This window comes from Trifolium pratense, linkage group LG7 (assembly GCF_020283565.1).
Source record: "Trifolium pratense cultivar HEN17-A07 linkage group LG7, ARS_RC_1.1, whole genome shotgun sequence".
NCBI classification, from domain to species: Eukaryota; Viridiplantae; Streptophyta; class Magnoliopsida; order Fabales; family Fabaceae; genus Trifolium; species Trifolium pratense.
Window position 1 is genome coordinate 17,663,081 of NC_060065.1, and position 23,671 is coordinate 17,686,751.

Sequence of the window (23,671 nt, forward strand, 5' to 3'; positions counted from 1 at the left end):
TTTAAATTTCGGTATTAAGGTCTGACTTTTTTATTTTGTATTAACTACTAAGAATATTATTGTTATAGATGATTTAGTCCCAAATATATATTAATAAAAAGGGTTTCGAATTTCAACACAATAATAACTTTTAAGAAAGTTAAGAAGCTTAAGCCATCGATTTCTATTTTTTACTGGATAAATTTAGTAAATTAATGGTTATTTTTGGTTTTTTAAGGTTTGAAACCCCCTGATTAAAACTCACCAACTAGTTAGGACGCCATTGATATAGTATCAGGCACAACCAGAGCATTAGAAAAGAACTTCAATTAAAAAACACATGCAAGTGAAAAAACAATCATAAACCACAAATCAAAAGATGAATTTCACTGAAAACCAGAAACAACCATATCAAGACATCACTTTATGTTTCCATAACTACATAGGAGGAAAGGTAACAATCTTCCTGGGAACACTGAATATGTCCTTCCCAGCAAAAGGCGAGGTCCAATCTCGCAAGCCAGCAGACGACGAAGTTTCCCTCGCCGTGCCGACATTTCGCGATCCTGTCATGTAAGAACTAGCCATCCTATTCCCGGCACTGTTTCTCAATGACGATGAGAACCCTAGCCAAACATCACCTGATTTGGTTGACGACGGGCAATCTAAACTCCAATCTATATTGTTGTAGTCGAATTCTTGCACCATGCCCCCGGTATTCCAATCCACATGCGAATGTGAGCTGAATGATCTGGCCGATGGATTCTGATGACCACAAAATAATCCAAGTGAAGGTGGAACTGTAAGTGCAGGTGAAGATGCGGCGGTGTTCCATGAACCATGATGTTGAGAGTGAGAAGGCATTGCAGGTGAAGGCGACGATGCCATCGGTTTATAGAAACCTCCCATTCCACCTGATGAGATTGATGAGTCTACCGGCCCAAATCCATGGGAATATTCTTTATAGGGAGCTTGACAAAGTTGCTGCAAGCGATCTGTGCCGGCAGTTCCCCCCATACCGTGATTTTGTAGTAGTAAATTCCCATTCAACCTTGTATTTTCATACGCCGGAACATTGTTTACATACCAACCAGATGTTGCTGAAGGTATGGCGGCATTCATAGAATTCAGATAATTTTGTTTGGCATCGGCAAATTGAGGATGCTGCATCATGACTACCGGTTCCCTTCCTACTCCTTGATGAATCATTCTTCCTTCGTTCCTAAAGGCAGCACTCGGCTGCGCCTCCATGTTAACAAATGGTGACATTGCTTGCATGGATTGTAACATATTAGAAGGATTTGATGCTGTAACACTAACACCCCATCTTTTCTGTGTCGGTTCATTTTGATGATTCATGTGTAAAGATTGTGGATTCCTATTTTCAGTATCTTGAAACATGGAATCAGCACCACATACATTGTAATAGTTGAAATCACTTTCATTCCCTCTCTGCTGTATTGAAACTGAAGCTGGTTGTAATCCATGAGATCTCGTCAAACTATTATTTTGAGCAGAATCTTCTGACTGATTCACAGGAGATTCTTGCTTCTGAGATTTTAATGTGTCATCTGCCTTTTGAAGATCACCTTCACAGGCAACAACCACTCTTTCAACTTCTTGCTTTGAACAATTGTACTTCACTTCCATGGCGTAAATCTGTTGAAGCTCTTCACTTATGTCAATTTTCAAATTACTTTCACTTGCAAGCTTGGTATTATCTTTCGCTTCGCTTCCTTCAAACAACCAAGATATTGATTCTTCTAATTTGCCTTCATTTAACTTCAAAGCTAGTGTTGCTCGCTCAGAAGAGAATCCCATCGCCACTAACTTCTCTGAAAGTTTTTCTAGCTTCCTCGACATAAGATACATACCACATCGCTCGTGCAATTCATGAGCTCTCCTTTCCCTCTGCCTTTGATGCTTCCTCTCATTTTTCAGTCGGATCTTATCCCTTCTGTCATTATCACAACCAGGTATAATATCCAACCGCGTAGAGGAGCTTGCAGCTTTCTCTTTAGTGTCTTCTGATTCACCAGAACAGCTTCCGTTATTAGAAACTGAATCGTACTCAGACACTGTTCCCTGAGGACTACTAGAATGATCATCTGTATCGTTTATTTTTGCGAAAGAATCAGCCAACGACGTTTCTAGAGTTTGAACTGTTTCCGTGATAGGATCACACACACTAGCAGGAATGCCACTCTCATCATTAGTAGATCCAGAATTCTTTGGAGAAGTCTTGTGTTGTTCCTTAACAACCTTTGCAGAAGCCTTATCCTTGGACTTGGATTTTGATTTCATTGATGGAGACATTCTATTTGTTGCGATATTTATCCTGCATATATATTTACAAAAATGATTTAGAACCAATCTTGTGTTGAAAGAACCTTTTCTAAATTTTCAAAAAGTTGAATACACAAATTTCAAGATAATATTTCTATATTTGAATCCTTAAGAAATGCTCATAGGGCACTTGTTAGCTTTTTCCATAAATTATAACCAAAATTTACGACTATAAAGGTTCACTACAATTGTAACCCGATGAAATTGGTATCTTAATTGAAAACAGTCATTGTCTAACATTGGTAGTGTCAAGCTATCAAGCAAAATATTATCTAATTGAACTAGTTTAAATATATAAAAATAAAAATAAATGGATAAATTGCAATGCATTTAATCTCGAAACTGAAAAAAATGAATGTACAATCGAAAAATTAGTCTTGGTCATAAATTAGACATCATATAGAGAACTTCCTAGTTCCTACTGACAATAATAATTTTTCAAAAACAATCATTTTACTCATAATTTGAGATATGATGAAAATATATAAAATTAAGAAAACTGAAGATCCTTAGCACACAAATCTGACACCATGAGAAATATAATTAATTAATAAAAACCATAAAGGATCACTAATCAAAATTAATTCATGGATCTACAAATAGGTCAAAACTAACAAGAATCTCCAAAAAAAGAAACAGAATTAAGATCAGAAGCCATTTCTATCTGGCTTTCACATCAAAAAAAGAAACCTCACCAACAACAATAAATAAAAAAATAAATATTTTTTCAAGATGTGATTGACATCATAGAAATTGAATCCATTTTAAATTGACCTAATTCACCAACATGAAAAGAAAAAAAATCCCATAATGAAACCAAGCACTAATCAAATCAAATCAATCAGGTAAAATAATTGAAGCCAAGATTTTCTAATCTAACAATTCAAAACCCCTAAAAATTAAAAAATTGAGGAAATTCACACAAAATTCCTATTCCCACCCCACAAGAAAATATCCATCAATCATGAAGTGGATAACATTTTCAGAATAAATGGTTCAAAACCCACCAAAATTTCATCCCAAAAATTCAAACTTTATCATAAACTCATCAAACTAAACCCCCCCAATACAACAAAGATTCAGATCAAAGACAAAAAAAAATAAAAAATAAAAAACAAAACAGATCCAATTATGAAAATTTTTCAAAAATGAACACCAATTGATGCATAAAGGGAAAAAATGGATCAAAGAAACTAACCTAAGAATAAGAACAGAGACCGTGAAGATGATGAATCGCGATTATGTGTGAACTTGTTTCTCCTTATTGTTCTGCTTCTTCTGTTATTTTCTCTTTCTATTTTCTTGTCTGTGATTTTGCTGTGTATTTTCTAATAATATAAAGTTGTTTCACCTTTTTTTAACAACAAAAAGTTTTGTTTTTTTTTTCCTTCTATCTTTTTGTCCACGTGGCACTTTCTTGTGTCTTTATCGACAATTCTAGAAAAATATTAAATCAAATAATAATTATAAGTAGGATTTTGAGATCCAAATTTTTTGCTTATCTAATTACTGAAAAAATAATAAATATTCTTTTATTTTTATGGAAAATGTTAGTAGTTACTTCTGATATTTTATATATCTTCTACTACTTTTTAAATAGGAAGTTAGATTTTATCAATAATTTTTTATAGATTGTCTATTATGCAACAAAATTCAATTATCAATAACTAAATTATGTAAATTGCACATATTATTCATAATTTTTGTATAATTTTTTTTTAGTTTTCATCATCAGCATATGGTTCAATAAATCTGTTAATCTGATTCGAAAATCAAGTATGAGTAGTATGACATTAAATGTATAAATTTTAATCATAAAATGAGTATTGAAAAGTTTTATGTTTAATATTATTATTGATATAAAGGACATGCACATGCACTTAACTATTTATTTAAGTGTTTTTTTATAATTTATTTAAGTGTATTTTAAACTTTTTTTGGTAGAATATTTTAAACTTGTTTACATGAAGTAATAAAATAGGAAATTCTTTAACCAGGATATTGGACTAAAATATATATATGGAGCATATATGTTGAAGAGTGAAAGTATTTTTGTAATTTATGATTAAACTCTATGTTGTTACAATTTTATTTATTATTATATTTTAATAATGCACTTGAATTGGATGCCATGCTATGAAAATGACTTACGTCTAACGTCATCATGAATTGGAAAACTCTGTTTCGTGTTGTCTCACTTTAACATTGACGGTGGATGCAAGTTGCGACCATTGAAAACCAATTATTAATGAAATAGGAATTAAAAATTTGAGAGGTGTTGAAGATGCCTATTTTAAGTTTGTAAAAGATTTTTGTAAAAAGAAAATTTGTAAAAGATCGGTACTTTAAATGTTTTTTAGATAATAAAAAAGATCTGTTTGTTTTGTATTGTTATATCATTTTTTATTTAACTCCGTTAAAGTATTATCGTTCAAACTTCTTCAAAAAAAAAGTATTATCGTTCAAAAGTATTACTCATAGTCAAAAACTAAAGAAAATCGTTAGTAAAAATCAAGGAATTGAAAAGTCAAAATTTTGCCTTTAGAAACCAGGCCACGACTCTGTGGGATTTAGCCATGGTTGTGTCGGGGCAAACAAAAGCTGACATTATGATTTCAATGATCTGCAACTGCTCGTGTGGAATTAGCCACACTTGTGGGCTCGTGGCAGACCTAGCAAAGGCAGGGCGGTTTTTTACCTTTCCATTTCACTTTTAAATGTTCATTACGTACACCAGCCAACTTACGATACTTGAAAATTTACGCTATATTTTAACAATGAAAAATTGCAAACATAGAATATAGAATAATATTTAAGAATACATATAGTACAAATTAAAATCCAACACGTAGACCTGATTGATAGAATAGTTTGATTCAGAAACTTGGATTAGGAAGCAACAGTTGGATTAGTCACAAATTTATTTTTTTATATTACCTAAAGAAAATTTGAAACATTAAACGAGTTGAAAGCTACGGATACACACACTCAACCCTGTTATCAAATTGAAATCATCAAAGCCACAAATTGCAGCCAATGAAAAAAAGAACTTAGAGCAACAATGAAAAATGCGAAGGAAGAAAATTAGAGTTATGTATTTTTAAAATAAATTAAATTATAAAAGGTAAAAAAGGATTTTAGTTAAAATAATAAGGGTAAAAATGAAAGAAAAAATATAAGTTATCAGCTATAAGCTCATAAGCTACTTGAAATAACGTATGAAAAATAAGTTATAAGTCAATAAAATAAGCTATAAGCTCGTTACGAAAAGACTTTTACCAAACAAGTCTTTTAGCTTATAAGTTAGACATAACCTATAAGCTAGCTTATTTGTCTTACCAAACAGACTCGTAATAAAAATTCCACTAACCATTAAGTTGGACGAAAAACCATAGTTTTAAAAACCAGACCGGACCGGCCGGTCTGACCGGTTGGACCGGGAACCGGTGGGGTGACCGGCTCGGTTAGCATGCAGAACCGGTTCTGCTTTAAAACCGCCGAAAACCGCTGTGACCCGGCCGAGTTGATGGTTGAACCGGGAACCGGGTTAACCCGCACGCGTGAACCGGACCGGTTTGAAGAGGAAATCAATTATTTCAAAAAAATTGTAAATATGTTGTATATGAGAGTTGAACTCAGGTCATTTGGATTTAGGAGCATCACTACTACCACTAGGCCACTCACATTTATGGGATATTCTAAATAACTGAAATATATTTAATACTACTATACTACTATATTAGTTATAAAACATCATGGCATGTATTAATAAATACATTGATCATTTTTTTCCTTATTATTTTTAATTTAATATATATTCACTGTTTTATTTTAATATAAAATATTAAATTATGTATTATTTTTTTTGGACTTATAATTTATGTTGTTCTAATTAAAAATTATGATATGATAATACTTTTATTGACTAAATTATAATATTATACGGATAGATATGTGAATCAAAATATAAATAATGATGAAATGAAAAGCTTTTGTGTGTTTTTTTTTTAAATATATGAAATTTTATTGAAAAAAGTTTGAAAGAAGTTTTTTTTATTAAATTTTATTGTTATGAAATTCAAGTTAATATATTTAAATTTGTTATAAAAGCCGGGTCAATAGTCATGCGGTCTGACCAGTGATCCACTGGTCTGACCAGTGAACCAGTGACCCAGTGCTTTGACCGGGTCGATCACCGGTCCGGGTTTTAAAACATTGCGAAAAACAATAACTTTAGACTATAAATATGACCTCAATGCTCATGTAATCATCAATCTCCACTTTTGTAAACATTTGTAAGTTTCAATTTAAAAAAATATAATAAAAGCTTTTTATTGCATTGAGTTTTTTTTGTTTATAACTCTCTGTTTCCTGGGGGAAAGGGATTCTAGTAGTCCAGAGTTCAGCCGCGAGGTAATTATTGCATTGTGCTTTGAGAAGGAAGATCCGTGAAAATCCTTCCAATTTGTTAAGATTTCCATGGTTTGGAGAAAATGGAGAAAACTTCAGAAAGTCTTCAAGATAGTAAAAATCATAAGGATTCATATTTGATAAAAGATGATGAAAATAGTACAATGATGGCTCTTATATAGAGCAATTTAGGGGTTAACTAACTAACTAACCACCTAATAACAAACTATAACAAACTCATATAAACTCTAACTAACTAATAGAAACTACTAACTAATCACCATTATTCTTAACATCCTCCCTCAAACCCAACATTGGAAAATTTTCCAATTTGAGTTTGAATTACAATGATTCTCAACATTTATTGTGAAAAAAAATGCAATCTAAAATTGCATTGCAGCAAATAACATGTGGCCCAAGTCCAATAGGAATACAAGCATGCGATCCAGGGCTAAAACAAGAAAAGAATTCAAGCTTAAGCCTTCTCCGAAACCTTCAGTGACCAATGAGTATCAAACACAACTAGATCAATCATTGACATAAGCTAATTTTCATGCTCCAGACACCCACAAGACCAAATTTCAATACTTGTAGGAAGCAAATTGCACTAACTACTAAGGCCTTCAGTCGATAGGCACCAAATAGCAGTAACAAGGTATGGGTATATCTCAGTAACCTTCACAAGTTACTTCATGGCAAGTAATTGAAACCAAATTCTCTCATCAATCTTCATACAAGCAGCATTGAAGAACAGTATTGTAGAATTGGCTTCTATATTGTAATAGCCTCCCTCAAACTCATAGTAAGAGAATTTTTAGTATGAGTTTGGAAAACAAAACCAAAACTGATTAATCAACTTCAACAAATATCATCAACTATTTCAATTCTTAGAGTTGCTCCCAAAAAACTCCAAAATGATGGATGAAATTCCAAACTCAAGACTACAATAAAATCCAATAACACATGAGATAGATGCAAAGGTGTGAAGTTGTATGAGGAACAAGGATGTATCAGAATTTGTACCAGAAGCCAGATTGAGTTCAGAAGGTAAGTTGTGTTCAGAGGCCAAATTGAGTTCAGAGTCAATGATGAACAAAGAAGATTTTGAATCCTTGACCTTTGTGTGCTTTTCTTCTGAAATAAAGATGGCAGTTAGAGACTTCAACTGCGAGTGGTGACGATTCCCGCCAGGATCAAACACAATGACGGCGAATTCACCCAAAAATTCAACAACGAACACCATGATCAAACAAAAAGTTGACGGTGAGAACGATATCAAGGTTATCATGTCGGGGAGAGGCTTGACTACACCGCCGGGATCGAAAACAGTTTCGACGGCGAAAATGGTGTTGTTGATGCGGTGAAGCAAGCTACACATTTGTATCGAAACCAAATCTAGATCAAGGAGAACTGTACCTTCTAGAAGGTGACCAGCGAAGGAGGAGATAGAGTGATTTTTCACGGCGATTCCAAAATAACCGCGATGAGGATTCTGCACCACTAGATCCATTGATTCTTGAAAAGACCCGTTCAATTCCGTGACGGATTCAGAAACAACGAACACGGATTCAAGATTTGTAGTTGAAGAAGCGTTACTCGCATTTGGAAATTTCATCAATTCATCTTTGATCTCTGAAATTGGGAACGAAAATGATGATGCGGAATCATGATGTTTTTCTGGTGTGCAGTTGTTCAAGAAACAAGATATCTCCCCGATCTTGATTATGCATCCATTGAATCTTGGTTTAACGGGCTTAATCGACTTGATCGGAACAATTTCAGAACAAAAATTGCCGAAACTGAAGCTGTCAAAGGTGAACTCAGAATTGTTCTTCTCCAAGATTTCAGAATCAAGATCCTCATCCATGGTTGAAGTCACTACTACAAAAATTAGCTTTTATAGCGCACATTTAATAGCGCTTATTTAAAAGCACTATTAAAACCTGAAACGGAGCCCATTTAACAGCGCTTATATGGAAAGCGCTATTAAAACATCAAACGCAGTGACAATATAATAGCGCTTTTCGATAAAACGCCATTAAAAGGTGCGCACGCGGATCACTATAATAGCACTTCTAAGGAAAGCGCTATTAAATCCGATACTATATAATAACGCTTTTGACACAAGCGCTATAGTAGTCAAAATTAATAAAAGAAATTTGTGGTTGCCGGGTGTCGAACCTTTGACCCCTTAGTTGTTGATTAATAAATTAAAAAATATATATAGCAAAAATAGAACAGTCCTTGCTATCCCTTACTTTCCTAATTCGTTTCTCACTATCTGTCGTTCCTCTTTGATCACTCACCGTCGAACCCTTGGTTCTTCTACTTTCCATCTCATCAAACCTCCATCTTTATCCTTATCAAGTTCCTTGGTTTCAACTTAGCACCTCACCTCCATCTCCGTCAATCCTAGTTCTTTCGTTTCGACCCAACACCTCCATCATCGAACCCTAAATCTCGTGATTTCTCTCCCGACCCAGCAATTGAACCCTAATCCTCGTGATTATCAAACCCTAAATTATTGCTTTCAACACCTCACGCCCTTCTTTTACTTATTTTAGGTTATTATAAGAAAGGCATACCTGAAAGGTTTTAGGGAAATACTTGTTGCTTTACATGAGCTCAAGGTAATTTCAATTTTGCTCTGTATTAATTTCATGTTGCTTTTTTAGGTTTTTTTTTCCTGGTTTTTTTGTAAGATGCATAGTTTTTGTTTTAGACCATCCCACGGGGGCTGTATCTACCATTGGAGAACTTTCTAATGCACAAAAGCTAAGATACCATTGGTAAGATGCATAGTTTTGTGTTGTTTTTTATGATTATAATATAATAATTGGTCATAAATTATATGTTTTTAAATCTTAATATTATGTGTATCCTTTTCATTGTGACATGCTTTAGGAATAGAGCCATTAGATACATGTGTTAAAAAATTAACTAGTTCTATATCACAATATATGGTTTGGTACTTATTTTTACAATTGAAATTGAATATATTTTGTGCATATGCTCCAGGTCTTGATCTATCATCCCAGTTGAATAATAATTGATTAAATTAATAAGGAATTATTAAGTGTAATCATTACTTGTTTTGGTCATTTTGGTTTTGTCCATCAGGTTCCAAAGCATATGAATCTGTGAGAAATATGCTACTCATGGTAATTACAAATCAAATGCTAAATTCACTTTTGTGGCTGGTAATTACAAATCAAATGCTAAATTCACTTTTGTGGCAATGTTCAGAGTGGTTCTGTCTATTATACTTATCTTAGATAACTGAATTCTGAAGCTCAAATGCTTATCTTATTTGTCTTATGGAGATGCTATCTTTAGGAGTAGAGGGAGGATTTTGCTTCTATCATAGGGAGATAGATTTGTATTGGGGTGAAGTAGTTTTCTTCAAGTTTGCTTTTGTATATTGGGATATTTATTGACTGTGTTCTGGTTTAAGCATTCCATATGCCTTATTATTGAATATAGTTTTCTTTGCTTATTTAGATATTCCTTATACTCTGTGTGTTCTGGTTTAGAAATTCTTTGCTTATTTAATATAGCCGACATTGATCATTGCCTGAACCTTATTTACAAAATGCCTATAAGTGTTTTGTTATGGTGCTGAAGTCAGGTATATCCATTTCCTTTCTAATTTTCGTTCGTGTTTCATTCATTTTAGTTTAACATATTTTTAATCGAAATTGGAGGCCTTGAAGTTGTGATTTTGTGTGTGTGTGCGCGCGCGCGTGCCTGTGTTTGTATCTCATTGAAAATCAATTTTGCTCACCATTGAACTTACACATCTGCAGGTTAAGGGAATTACCTATATCAGAGATTGGAAGGCTTGTATATGTAAAAAGAGTGGTAAAGAGGACAATAGTTTCGACCCGAGCTCCTCTAAGGGACTTTCAAGTGCCTAGAATGAGGTGGTGTATTTTATAAAGAATGTAGAGAAAATTTACTGATAGGAAAAGGGTGAGAATATAGGAGACTTCCAATGAGATAGATGTGTTGATTCACTTGATCTTTTTTATTTTTTGATCATTTATGCTCATTCAAGCCAAACTATAGTTGTAGAAAGATAGCAAGATTTTAATGATATCAATTTGTGATTCAGTTTGAGTGACTCATTTCGTATTTTGCTTTACAAATGCTAAATGATTGGTTACCGAAATAGAATTGAGGAGTAGTTGGGTAGGAAGATTCCACATTAGGAAATGTGGGAGATCAATGACTCCTAAAATTATAAAGAACCTTCAGTATATCTAGGGAAAACTTAGTATCTATATTCTACACATATTTTTGCCAATCTATCTTTATAAGGTTAGACAGGGGCATGACATGTAATTATCATATTTACTTTTTTTTTTTTGTCAAAAAGAATAATAATTTCACTTTGTCAAATTTCTACATGATTTAGATCAAAGGTGCATCACTAGCGAAACTTTGCAGTTTGCTTTGAGTAGTAATGCTGGTTTGGTTTGTTGGTAATATTGTGGTGTGTAGTGGTGTATGATTATTAGGTGTTTGTTTTTGGGTGTAGCTCATGTTGGAAATGTTTGATTGATTTTCCGTTTTCTTCATTTTTTCTCTCTAAATTCTTACATCTCTTTTTGGTTTTTCCCGTTTTTCATGCAGTTGTGTACATTGCTAGAAGTTGTTGCCACAAAAAGAGATCACTTGCATCCTCGTCGACGTCATCAAGTAAGTTCCCATACTCTGTGCAATATTAAGTTTGTGAATTGTCTATTTGGAATATTCATGAGTTCATACATTATGCCTATTGTCTTGACTAAGTAATAAAACTACCAATGTTTTGCCTATTGAGGGAAGAAAGAAGATGATGGCAGATCTTCTCTTCCTCGCCTTCCTTCTTTTTTTTTTGTGGTATTTATTTACTTCATCTTACTTTTGGCTTATCGAAGAACTAATTGGCAAAGATTATTGTCAATGAGAGTTATTTATCAGTCAAAAACAACTCTTGGTCTAGTGGCTTAGGTATGTGAGTTGTTTATTTCTTTCTTTTACTAGTTGAATGAAACTATAGGCTAAATGTATATGTAACTTTTAATAGTTATTATCTTTCTAGTTTAGCATACTTGTTACTGAAAGTTGAATCACATAGGTAGGTTGAAATGGAAGTGTAGTCTGTTATAGGATTATAGGAATAACACTAATTGCACGTTGCAACTTTAGTTTAGAGACAATGTAATTTTGACTAGAGAAATGAATACCAATATGCCATACATAGTTCTGCTGACTATAATTAATTGAAGAACTCGAGTGTTGTTGGATTATTTTTTGTTGCTGAGTTGAGATACTATACTTCTGAACTAAGTTTGTTTAATTTTTTATTGGTGCGTTGCTCAACTGAAATACTACATGCCTTATGCTTCTGTCAAGATTAAATGTGTTTGGAAAAGTACTTTTTATTCTCTATAAAGTATTTGATGTTATGTTAGTTTTTATTCTCTAAGGATAAGTTGCATGAAGTGAAGGAGGAATGGAAAGATTATATGGTCACAAATATTGTTCCTGAGGCAAAAAGTTTAAGGTAGGAAACAAAAGTGGATAAGTTACATGAAGTGTGCAGTTGCTATTTTTATTTTTTAAATTTGTATTGTGTTTGTGCACAAAGCTGCTACAATTGTTTGTGTTGAGTGGCTTCCAGCCTTCTCTTCTTTGCTATTGTGTTTGGTCTAGTCGCAGGACCTATTTTTTACTCTTTATATATAGTTTTGAGTGGTTGCTCTTATGGTGGTGTTATAATTGTGAGGTGTGCTTTATGCAAGACATAGGTTGGTGTTTTGTTTTAGTGTTAAACTGGTTGTGCTTTAAGTGAGTTAGGTGTCGTGGTCTTGGTTAACTTTTTCTTGCATCTTGATTTGCATATGATGTTATACTCATTTTCTCTTTAGTATAATATTAATTTGAAACAAAATTTGGATCAATCTCTCATGAACACAACATATTGACTATATTGAGTATATTTTTAATTTTTCAGCGACTTCTTGAAAACATGAGAGAGGAGCTGGCTTGGTTGTAAAATGGCAGAGGAATGCTTAGGTTAAATTTAATTTGTTTGCTGTGGTGTTCTGACGATCATCAACCGGTTGCAGGAAATGGACTGTTGGGAGCTTGTAGTAAATCAATTTTGTTGTCTTGTGGTTGGTTGTTTTAATCTGATTAAGGTTGAGGATCATAAGGACCTTTGTATTAGCATAAGTTTGTTTTGTTGGTTAGATGTACTCAAATATTGTTTTAGACCAAATCTAGTATATTTTTCATGTTATATTGAAAAATTACTTTTTATTCTCTATAAATTTAGTTGATGTTATTTACTAGTTTTTAAATTTGAAATTAACTCTAGGTTTACATATTAAAAAATAACTCTATGTTTACATATTAAAAAAAAAAGCTCCAGGTTGAATAATAAAAAAAAAACCTCCAGGTTTGAATTAAAAAAAAACGTAAGACTTACAATAGCGTTTCTTAATAAACCGCTGTAAAAGGTTTGGAAGAAAACATATTTACAATAGCGCTTTGCACGCGGGCGCTATAGAAGCTTTTGAACTTTATAACATATAATAGCGTTTTATTCACGGGCGCTATTAAAGCTGGAACCTTTAATAGCGCTTCTTCCTTAAACCGATATTAAATAATGTTGCCAAGGCGCCTTAATCACATATATTATAGCGTTTTATTACTTACAATAGCGTTTTCTGAAAGCGCTATAATAGGCAGCAGATAATATAATAGCGCCAACATCTATAGCGCTTTTAAACGCTATAAAAGCTCAAAATAAGCGCTATAAAATGCATTTTTTGTAGTAGTGAGTAATTGCAAAATTCATCGGAAGTTGTTGCAGTGGCTTAAGAAGTGGCGGCAATGGCGAAAACTTCTTTTCCATCTTTGATTTCTTCCATAGGTGACAAAAAATGGAGTGAACCATTAGAAATGAAGGTGGATCAAAAAGTACAGTGTAAACTTCTTTGTGATAAGCAATGGAGGAATTCTTCGGTACCGGTACAATGGCGGAAGCGGGATGGATTCTCGGTGATCGAAACCGAGGCGATGATACCATGTTAAGATTTTCATGGTTTGGAGAAAATGGAGAAAACTTCAGAAAGTCTTCAAGATAGTAAAAATCATAAGGATTCATATTTGATAAAAGATGATGAAAATAGTACAATGATGGCTCTTATATAGAGCAATTTAGGGGTTAACTAACTAACTAACCACCTAATAACAAACTATAACAAACTCATATAAACTCTAACTAACTAATAGAAACTACTAACTAATCACCATTATTCTTAACACAATTCAACCGTAAAATGATAAATAAATAAATAAATAAATAAATAAACTCACAAAAATTTAAAATTGAACATTTTGGTCCCTCTATATTACATTTATTGAATTTTGATCTTAAATCAATTTTTTCTCCTTAAAAATGACAACTTTTAATGCCAAAAAAGGTAAATTTTGAGTAATATTTTATCTTTAGATTTAATGTTAGCGACAATAAATCACATTTTATGACGTCAAAAATCACAATTTTTAGAAAAATAAATTGGTTTGAGTAGGTTTTGAAAAATCAATCAAAAACTCGATCCAACGGTTTTCACAAAAGGACATCCCAACACATAAAAAAATTGATTTTTTACGGTTTCGGTTATTTTGGATCGGTTTGAATACCCCTAATTGAAATATACAGTTTTTTTTTCCTAAAATAATAAAAATGTTACATTTAAATTTTGAAAGTTTTGTTAAAATTTGGTTGACTTGCGCAAAATAAATAAATTTGATCAAAATACAATTTTTTGTGGACCATTGTCTTGGCCTATAGTTATAATCCTCTCTTTTGGAGTTTTTTTTTTTTTTTTTGAAAAAGCCTCTCCTTTAGAGTTACATTGTCCTCTCCACAAGGCTACATTAGTATATAAGTCTATTGGATATAATGTTAGTGCGATATACCTCTCTGCAGAATCAGTTAAGCACCAACCCACGAAGCATATTATTGAAATGAACATTCATTTTGTTTGCGAAAAAGAGGCTCTTGGACCCGACCCGTTATACATGTCCCATCGCGCTATGAAATTGTATACATCTTCACAAAAGGTCTTCAATTAGTTTGATTTCAAGACTTCAAGGAATTATATATTTAGAAAATAATAATTTTTATTGACTTGATATTCATTGGTGATGTTTGTGAAGATAGCCATTGTTGTATATTAGGAACACAAATTATTCAATAATATTCATTAAGTTATTTTCTTATATGGTATTGGTATCAGCTTGGTTTTAGATCCTTCCTTCACACCACCTTCTGCTTTCAACCTCTGTCAATGGCTGAATCAACAACCACTCTAGCCGTGATCAGCGCCTCCTCTGCCTCCTCGCCCCAACATTTGAAATTTCACCTGGCTTTTGCCATCGTCAATGTAAACAAAAACCAGCATTCGAAATTTCACCGATGACATAATTACCCCATCCTCCTACTTGGTTAACCAACATCAGCACCATGGGTGTCACTTTCTTAGTCCTTTTCTAATGTAGACTTTTTTTTATTCTAATTTTTGTGCTTATGTGTGGATGTTTTACCAAAGAAAACAGAACATTCTGGTTTGCAGTTAAGAAACAATAAAACATGACATTGTTTGCACTATTTTAATAGTTACCATATTTTACTTATTCTTGTCAATTCAAAAATCGAAGTAAAGTCTAGAGAATCTGTAATTGTGACAAGAAAATAGATTCTACATTCTTAAGGTTTCTACATTTACTCTCTGAATTTTTGTTACCATATTTGTTCTGTTTTTTGTTGGTTTTTCTTAGTAGTGTGTGTACAATGGTCTATACCCATATGTTATAAGGTTTGGAAGAATAAAATCAAATACTGAAAACTATGCAGACATGACATGATTAAAGAGACAAATGATATTTGAGTATTAAGGAACAATAATCTGTTTGAAACATCATTGAAAGATAAAATATGCTAAATCTGATGACATGGCCTTAATTCTCACACATTACATTTCCCATTCAATAAAGGAAAAGAGATAAATGCATCGAAAAATTTAGAATAATGTGTTTAGAAAAGCTATCATCACAACACATGAATATTTTCACCTAAACTAAATCAATCAACCTACATAGAAAATATTGTAACTATTAAACATCGCGGCGACACAAAGGACATGTCGATTTAACATTCAGCCACTCTTGAATGCAATCAAGATGAAATAAATGGGAACAACAGTGTTTAGGCATCCGAACGGTAGTCGAGGAACCGTGGATAACTCGGTAAGACATATGGAACATGTTGAATCGGAATCTGCAGAAGACCCTGTTGTTGTCTTTGGTTCATCATCATCAATGGGTATTAAAAGTTGTTGAAAATTTTGACGAGGATTGACACCACGATTCATCACTCGAGTAACATTAGGGTTTTGTTGTTGTTGGTGGTGGTGACCCATATTAGCGATAGAGTTAGAATGAAAAACAATGGTGTGATCAAGCATCGACCATGGCGGCATAACAGGAGCGGGAACATGATTGTTGACCATCAATGGATGATTGACCCTTGTTGTTGATGATCGTGAAGAAGACATGATGTTGTTGCCGACAAAAGAATCAAGGATCAAAACATCATCAACCATTGTTGAACGCTGCATCATAGTACTGCCTCTGACATTCAAACCCCTAATCACTTGATTCATTCTTGCAAAAATTGAACTCACAGTGTAGACAGAGAAATTGAGATAGATACAGAGAAGTGTGGAATATTGAGAGATAGAGAGATAGAGAGATAGAAGAGTGATGAGAGAATTATTATTATTGATTGATTATTTATAGAATGGGATTTTATGACCGTTATATGATGCGTGAACTTCAAGCAAGTATCTCACATAATATTAGCTGGCAATTCATTAAATGTGAAATCCTCAAGAATAAAAAATATCTAATCTCTTCCGTAAAAAAAAAAAAAAATCTAATCTAATTTTTCTTTAATAAATGCAATAAATGTTTAATCTAATCTTCCGTAAAAATATCTAATATTACCTGGCAATTCATCAATACATGCAGTAAATGTTTAATTTTTTTTTTTCTTTAAAAAAGATTTACTAATTGTTAACAAAAAAATCTCATTATTTATTTTCTTACCGGCTTTTTTTTTTTATTGGCTGATTATTATTATTATTATTATTGCAAATAAAAAATTTATCATACTCCCTGCATTTTTTTTATAAGTGTTCAGTTTTATCATATTTAGTATTTCTAATTAACTGTCTAATTTTTCAATTTATTTCTCTCAACAATATTTTTTTAAATAAAGAAAAAAATAATATTTTAGTCCAATTTATTTCTCTCAAAAATAATATTTTATTTCTCTCAAAATTAGTCTCTTTTTTCTTTATCATATTTTTTTAGTCTATTTTTGAAAAAATATTTAGTGGTTTGAGTACTAAAGTTTGTTTTTTTTAAACAGAGTTTTTTTATGATAGGAAAATTTGTTCATTCATCGTTATATTCAGATTTAAACAGAATTTGTTACCAATATAATATTTTTTGTATAACAATAAATTTATTTGAAAGAGTGCAAAAAAATATGAATTTATTGGTAAATTAAGATGAATGTATAATAGGAAGATAAAATGCAAAAATACACTTAATTAATTTTGTGTTATCTTTCTAACTAGACACTTATAAAAAACGGAGGGAGTATTATAATATTATTTTTTGGTCAAGTAACAAGTAGTTAGAACTTAGAAATTTCACCTAAAGATAAATAAATAGAGTGTTCAGAGTTCGAACTCGAACTACAACATATATAATACGATATTCTATTTTCAACTCGAGATTGGCTTGTTTAAAGTTCACGAGCAGTTCGGTTAGAATCTTTAGGTTCAGTTCAGTTTTTAGCTTGAAACTCGACTTGAGAGATTCGCACGAAATATTTTTATTACAAATAAAATAAATGTTTAGTTTTTTTTTTTTCTTACAAAAGATTTAATTTTTAACAAAAAAAAATATCTCATTATTTATTTTCTTACTTGCTTATTATTATTATTATTATTATTATTATTATTATTATTATTATTATTATTATTATTATTATTATCATTATCATTATTATTATTAGTATTAGTATTAGGCTTGACTTAAATGCAGTTTTGCCCCCTATGTTTTGATTAAATCGGAATTTTACTCCTCTTGTTTTAAAATGCGGACTTTTACCCCCCCCCCTAAAATTCTGCTTTCGAGTCACAATTTCAAAACTTCACACACAACTCAATTTGGATCAATAATTCACCAAACGGACATCGAAATGACTGTACTCGAGTTATCTTTTCACAGAATCAAAACCCACTAAATTTGGAGTTACAAAGAGAGATTAATTATCGTTTTAGTGAAGGTATGTCCCCCAAAAATTTGCACAAAATCTGCTTTCGAGTCACGACTTCAAAGCTTCACACACAACTCAATTTGGAACAATAATTCACCAAACGGATACCGAAATGACCATAATCGAGTTAGATTTCCACATAATCAAACCCCACTAAATTTGGAGTTACAAAGAGAGATTAATTACAGTTTTAGTGAAGATCTATCCAATTACTAATTTTGCAGAAATCTACTTATGACCTTCAAATTCAACATCGTCTACCAAACACATCGTAACTCCAAATTTGACGAAATTTAAATGAAAACAAGGGTAATTTCGTTAACTTTCCGGACATGTAAATACTATTGAAAAATGAGCTACAGGGTGAGAGACATGACAAAAATATCAGTAGTAGTTCCATACAATAATTGATTTGGACAAACTTTCACTAAAATGATAATTAATCTCTCTTTGTAACTCCAAATTTAGTGGAGTTTGATTTTGTGGAAATATAACTCGATTACGGTCATTTCGATATCTGTTTGGTGAATTATGGATCCAAATGGAATTCTATGCGAAGTTTTGAAGTTGTGGCTCGAAAGCAGATTTTGTGCATAATTGTTGGGGGACATACCTTCACTAAAACGGTAATTAATCTCTCTTTGTAACTCCAAATTTAATGGGGTTTGATTCTGTGGAAAGATAACTCGATTACGGTCATTTGGATATCCGTTTGGTGAATTATTGATCCAATTTGAGTTGTGTGCGAAACTTTGAAGTTGTGACTCGAAAGCAGAATTTTAGGTGGGGCAAAATCCAAAAAATTATAAAACAGGGGGGGTAAAAGTCCGCATTTTAAAACAGGGGGTAAAATTCCGATTTAATCAAAACAGGGGGCAAAACTGCATTTAAGCCTTATTATTATTATTATTATTATTATTATTATTATTATTATTATTATTATTATTATTTGGTTAAGTAGCAAGTAGTTAAAAATTTCACCTTAGAGTGAATAAATAGAGTGTTCGGAGTTCTAACTCATACTCCGACATACTGTATATAATAAGATATCCCGACTTGGGGTTGGAAACAAGTCGAGACGAACCTCCCTGAGCTTGAATTCTAATTTGACACGAATTCTTTTTCCAACTGTTCATTTTTCTCTCTCGTAACTCGACTTGTGAGATCGACACAAATTTTTTTAGCTCAAACTCGACTCAATTTGAGTTTACGAACAACTCGGTTTGGCTCGTTAATTAGCTTAAACCGCATAACTCAAAAGTAAAAAAATAAAATTAGATCCACGAATAAATTGGAATTTATATCAATTTTTAATGTGAAACCTCGAAATTCCATTTTACTTTATTTGTCATTTGTTGCTCTTATTATAGATAATCTTATTCTCCATTTTTCGTATATATTCTGACGTGAGCCTATTTATTTTTAAAATCCTTAAAAACTTCAACAAATTTTATCTATCTCATATGTATATAGCTCAAGTTCAACTCATTTAATTAACAAACTTGATTCTCCATGCAAATTCGGCTTATTTAATTCATGAACCAAAAAATCAACAAATCATTCTTGAATCGAGTCTCGAATACTACTCAAGTTGGCTGATTCATCGCCAACTCTATCTTTAGCCAATTGACATAACTAAACCAACTATATATAAATGCTTCGATTTTTTTAGGGCTGAAGTATTTATATTAGATTTTTTAAATTCATTTTTTATTTTGTTAAATTCATTTTTTCGGAGTATGTTCTTATCATTATTTTATAGTAGCAACTTTCAAGATAAGATTAGTTTTTTTTAGCATTTTTCTTAAAAAAAAAATACTTTGAATTACTTTCATATTCGTAATTATAAGCAACAATCAAATTTTCAGATTCATTGAACAATTAATGTATCTAGCCTATATTATAGACCAAATACATTCGTTTTTAAATGAATTAAAAATGTACATTTTTGCTTACAATTAAGGATAGAGAGAGTATTCTTTAATCCTTAATGTAAGAAAGAATGTACTTTTTAGATACATTGAAAGATTGATGTATCTAGTTTATAATATTGCCTAAATACATAAATATAGACGATACACCAATCTTTCAATATATCTAAAAATAATATTTTTTTGTCTTATTATATACTCCCCTGTGACAATATATAAGCAAAAATTAACTTTTTAAGTTCATTGCATATTTAATGTATCTGTCCTATAATATAGACCAAATACAATAAATATGCAATGAACCTAAAAAATTGATTTTTGCTTGTATATTGTCACGGAGAGAGTATTAAAGATCGAGGGAGTATATACTCTTTCGTAACAAAATATTAGCAAAAATTGTTTTTTAAATTGATTGTATAATTAATTAATGTATTAATTATAAGTGAAAGTTAATTTTTCAGATTCATTTGATAACTGATGAATATGGTCTATAATATAGACCAAATACATTAATTATTCAATGAATTTAGAAAGTAAGCTTATCAAAACATAAAAATTGAATTTTTCTTATATTCTGTTGACTATATATACATATATATGGTGTTCTGAAACCATTGGGCCGTCACACAAATTTCCGTAACAGCCGTGTCAATCTTACGTTGAAACGAATCTAAAGACAGAGAGATACGATGAAGTGTGTTTTGTACCTTTGGATCTGAAAATGGGTTCTGTTGATTTCATCGCGTTGACATTAGCAACAATATTTCTCTTCAAAGCTTTCGATTTCAGCTTCTTGCTCTCTTTTTTATTCTTCAGTTGATCTCCTTTTCACTCTTTTCTCTTCAATTTCTCTTACCATGAAGAAGAAGCTCGATACCCGTTTCCCTGCTGTGAGTATTTTCAATTTCTGTCTCCAAAGTTTTGATCTTTAACTTTACTTGTTCTATGCTGTTTTACAATTCAAAGTAACATTTTTGCTGATTTTGTTTTTTTTTTTTTTTGGTAATTGAGCTTAATTAAATTTAACCTAGTTTATGGAAATTTAATTTTTTGTTTTATGATGTTTGATTGTTGAAATTGATGGGTTTTGAGTGATGTGGGTATTATATTATTGAGTTGTGTGAATTTTTAATTTTTTTAGCTGCTTAGCTTAGTTTAGAATTGATTTGATTTTGTGATTTTGAATTATTTGATGTATGCATTAGTTGAGGTTTTTTTTTTTTTTAAACGGCCAAAGTTTGTAATTGTTGTTAGTGTTAAGTATTTTTCACCGGACCTTCTTTTAACCCTTAGCTCAAACCAGTTGAGCTATCCAACTCACCGCCGTTAGTTGAGATTTTTTGGAAGTGTTTTGAGAGAATTATGTTTGGTTTATGTTGAATTCTCAATTTTAGTTGCCATTGTTAAAATGTTTGTACTCTTAAACCTATTTTATGAGTCGTGGATTCTTGTAAACGAAGTTAGGAGCGTGAGTTGATGTGATGTATACATGAATTTGCAGGCTCGGATAAAGAAGATTATGCAAGCTGATGAGGATGTTGGAAAGATAGCATTAGCTGTGCCTGTTTTAGTTTGTGAGTTGCTTTGAATTTGATTTACTATGTTGTTAATTTTAAGATGGCGTTTATTTGTTTTGTTGACATTGCTGTTGAATTCATTGTTACAGCTAAAGCTCTAGAGCTATTTCTGCAAGATCTTTGTGATCGTACTTATGAAATAACTCTTCAAAGAGGAGCGAAAACCATGAACTCGTTGCATTTGTAAGTATAGTATGCTTTTTATTACTTTTCTCCGATTTCTCCTTTTCATGTGTTAGAACTAACTCAAGAAATCAGAGTAATGTCTCAAATCTCTATAATGGACTTGTTTTAATGTTTTTATCTATTATTTAAAACTCACTTTTGTTACAAATATGTAATTTAATTGAAAGTAAACAAGAGTAATATAACAAAGTTCAATGCGTGGAGGAATCCTATATGGAATCCCCAATGGTTAGGGTTTCACTTGCATTCAATTGTCTAGTTCTTCGAGGTTCTATAATTAACTCCGTGAACTCATTTTATGACCATGAACTCATTTTATAACCAATGGTCGTTGTTGTATTGCATAGATAAAGTAACATTCAGTGTGATTATTTTGTAAGATTACATCTACAACGATGGATGATAATGCTTTATTCTGTCTTTCCTTCTAAATATTTCCGTTTTAGACAATTTGATTTATTTTATTGAACATCTGAAAATGGAATACAATTAAGATCTACTATGTTTTTCACGTGCATTCCTTCCGAACTCATTTTATCTTTAGACAAGCTATAAAATCAAGTCTAACAAGTGGCAAATGTAAACTGCAGAAAACATTGTGTACAAAGCTATAATGTTTTTGACTTTCTGAAGGATGTAGTCAGCAAGGTTCCTGACTACGGCCATGGTCATGGCCATACTGATGCTGGTGCTGATGATCAGACCATTTCAAAAAGAAGGTTTGAAGTCCGAAAGCTTCGTATTCATTTTGTCTTTTTTTACCTTTCTGATTTACATGTAGTTATTAATGCATTTAAACCATGTTTCCAGGAAAGCTGCAGGTGACGATGGTAATGAAAGCGATGAAGAAGCTAAGAGGGGCAAAATGGTAATTTTACTTTTTCTTAAATCTGTATGAAAGCCCTTTTAATTTCTTAAGCACTTCTCTGCACAATATGGTCAACATCAATCACACAATCATGTGTCTTATTTTATTTCAGCTTGAGTTGAGCCACACTAGCCCTACTGGTAGGGGAAGAGGCCGAGGTAGAGGTAGAGGACGTGGTCGAGGTCGTGGACGAGCTATACCAAGAGAGGGACATCATCAGGACGCTGAGTCTGAGCCTTGTCCTTCTGTTCAGCAAGTTAGCCAACATAGTGTAGATACAAATGTGGCTATACTTGATGGCTCAGAGTCAAATGAGTTACCAAAGCCGAGTGTTGTTATTCTTCCTGTTGATAACTCCGACTCACTCCTTAATATTGATCTGAATGCCAATATGAACGAAAATGATGACAAAAAGGCTAGTGCAGTTGCTAATCTCACACCTACTAATCCTGAAGCCGCTAATCCCCCATTGTCTGTACCTCCTCCAACAGACATCAAGCATCATGAAGAAATTCCGGGCTGGTCCCTTTCTGAGGTTGACAAGATGGCCATTGATTCAATGCAGCTTGCACAGCTTGGTACGCGAATGGATGAGGATGATGAAGATTATGACGAGGAAGGGTAACTTGTAGTCTTTGGGAGGAGGAGGTTAGATTAGCTAAAAACTCATTTTGAGTTTAGAACAGGTATATACTAGCTGTCTTATGTTGACTGAAGAAAAAGGGTTCGGTTCAGAATGTCCCTTTTGTTTAATTCGGTTTATCTATGTTTTCTGAAGCTGTTGTATCTTTCTTGTAACAAGATATGTTAACTTGTTGTACTTTTAGGCCTGTTGTGTATATCAAAATCATATGTAGTGATTTTATGCATCCAAACCTAGTGTTTTGGAACTGCAAGTAACTACATTGCTACTCATTCTAGTCTTGGTTGTAATTTTAATGCATGGTTATATTAATTTTGGATA

General features: G+C 32.2%; 3 protein-coding genes and 1 long non-coding RNA gene across 7 annotated transcripts; 2 read left to right on the forward strand and 2 right to left on the reverse strand.

Annotated features, from left to right (window-relative positions):
- Window positions 1–340: 340 nt before the first annotated feature.
- Window positions 341–3,684, reverse strand: LOC123894550. Its single transcript, XM_045944569.1, has 2 exons — window positions 3,524–3,684; window positions 341–2,317 (listed from the first exon to the last, which is right to left on the reverse strand). Exon 2 carries the CDS (start codon window positions 2,293–2,295, stop codon window positions 418–420), a length of 1,878 nt encoding a protein of 625 aa, XP_045800525.1. The 5' UTR covers window positions 2,296–2,317; window positions 3,524–3,684; the 3' UTR covers window positions 341–417.
- A 5,151-nt stretch (window positions 3,685–8,835) lies between these two features.
- Window positions 8,836–13,055, forward strand: LOC123894555. 4 transcript variants are annotated; one of them, XR_006803864.1, is made up of 7 exons: window positions 8,847–9,365; window positions 9,458–9,524; window positions 9,856–9,896; window positions 10,542–10,707; window positions 11,371–11,436; window positions 12,210–12,286; window positions 12,737–13,055. It is a non-coding gene; the product is annotated as an uncharacterized LOC123894555 (long non-coding RNA). The 4 variants fall into 4 exon arrangements; XR_006803862.1 differs by having other exon boundaries at window positions 8,836–9,365; window positions 9,856–10,707; XR_006803863.1 differs by lacking the exon at window positions 9,856–9,896 and having other exon boundaries at window positions 8,856–9,365; window positions 10,542–10,658.
- Window positions 13,056–15,722: 2,667 nt separating this feature from the next.
- On the reverse strand, window positions 15,723–16,535 carry LOC123894556. Its single transcript, XM_045944575.1, has one exon. The coding sequence runs from the start codon at window positions 16,455–16,457 to the stop codon at window positions 15,951–15,953; it is 507 nt and encodes a 168-aa protein (XP_045800531.1). The 5' UTR covers window positions 16,458–16,535; the 3' UTR covers window positions 15,723–15,950.
- Window positions 16,536–20,655: 4,120 nt separating this feature from the next.
- LOC123894557 (dr1-associated corepressor-like) lies at window positions 20,656–23,671 on the forward strand. Its single transcript, XM_045944576.1, has 6 exons — window positions 20,656–20,966; window positions 21,578–21,650; window positions 21,743–21,836; window positions 22,430–22,558; window positions 22,650–22,707; window positions 22,820–23,671. The coding sequence occupies exons 1-6, from the start codon at window positions 20,934–20,936 to the stop codon at window positions 23,330–23,332; spliced, it is 900 nt and encodes a 299-aa protein (XP_045800532.1). The 5' UTR covers window positions 20,656–20,933; the 3' UTR covers window positions 23,333–23,671.

Excerpts from the sequence above, each read along its gene's own strand:
- LOC123894550 (XM_045944569.1), bottom strand. The coding sequence starts at position 2,295 with ATGTCTCCATCAATGAAATCAAAATCCAAGTCCAAGGATAAGGCTTCT.
- LOC123894556 (XM_045944575.1), bottom strand. The coding sequence starts at position 16,457 with ATGAATCAAGTGATTAGGGGTTTGAATGTCAGAGGCAGTACTATGATG.
- LOC123894557 (XM_045944576.1), top strand. The coding sequence starts at position 20,934 with ATGAAGAAGAAGCTCGATACCCGTTTCCCTGCT. Across the intron at positions 21,651-21,742 it reads AGCTGTGCCTGTTTTAGTTT|CTAAAGCTCTAGAGCTATTT; the intron begins GTGAGTTGCTTT and ends TCATTGTTACAG. Across the intron at positions 21,837-22,429 it reads ACCATGAACTCGTTGCATTT|AAAACATTGTGTACAAAGCT; the intron begins GTAAGTATAGTA and ends TGTAAACTGCAG.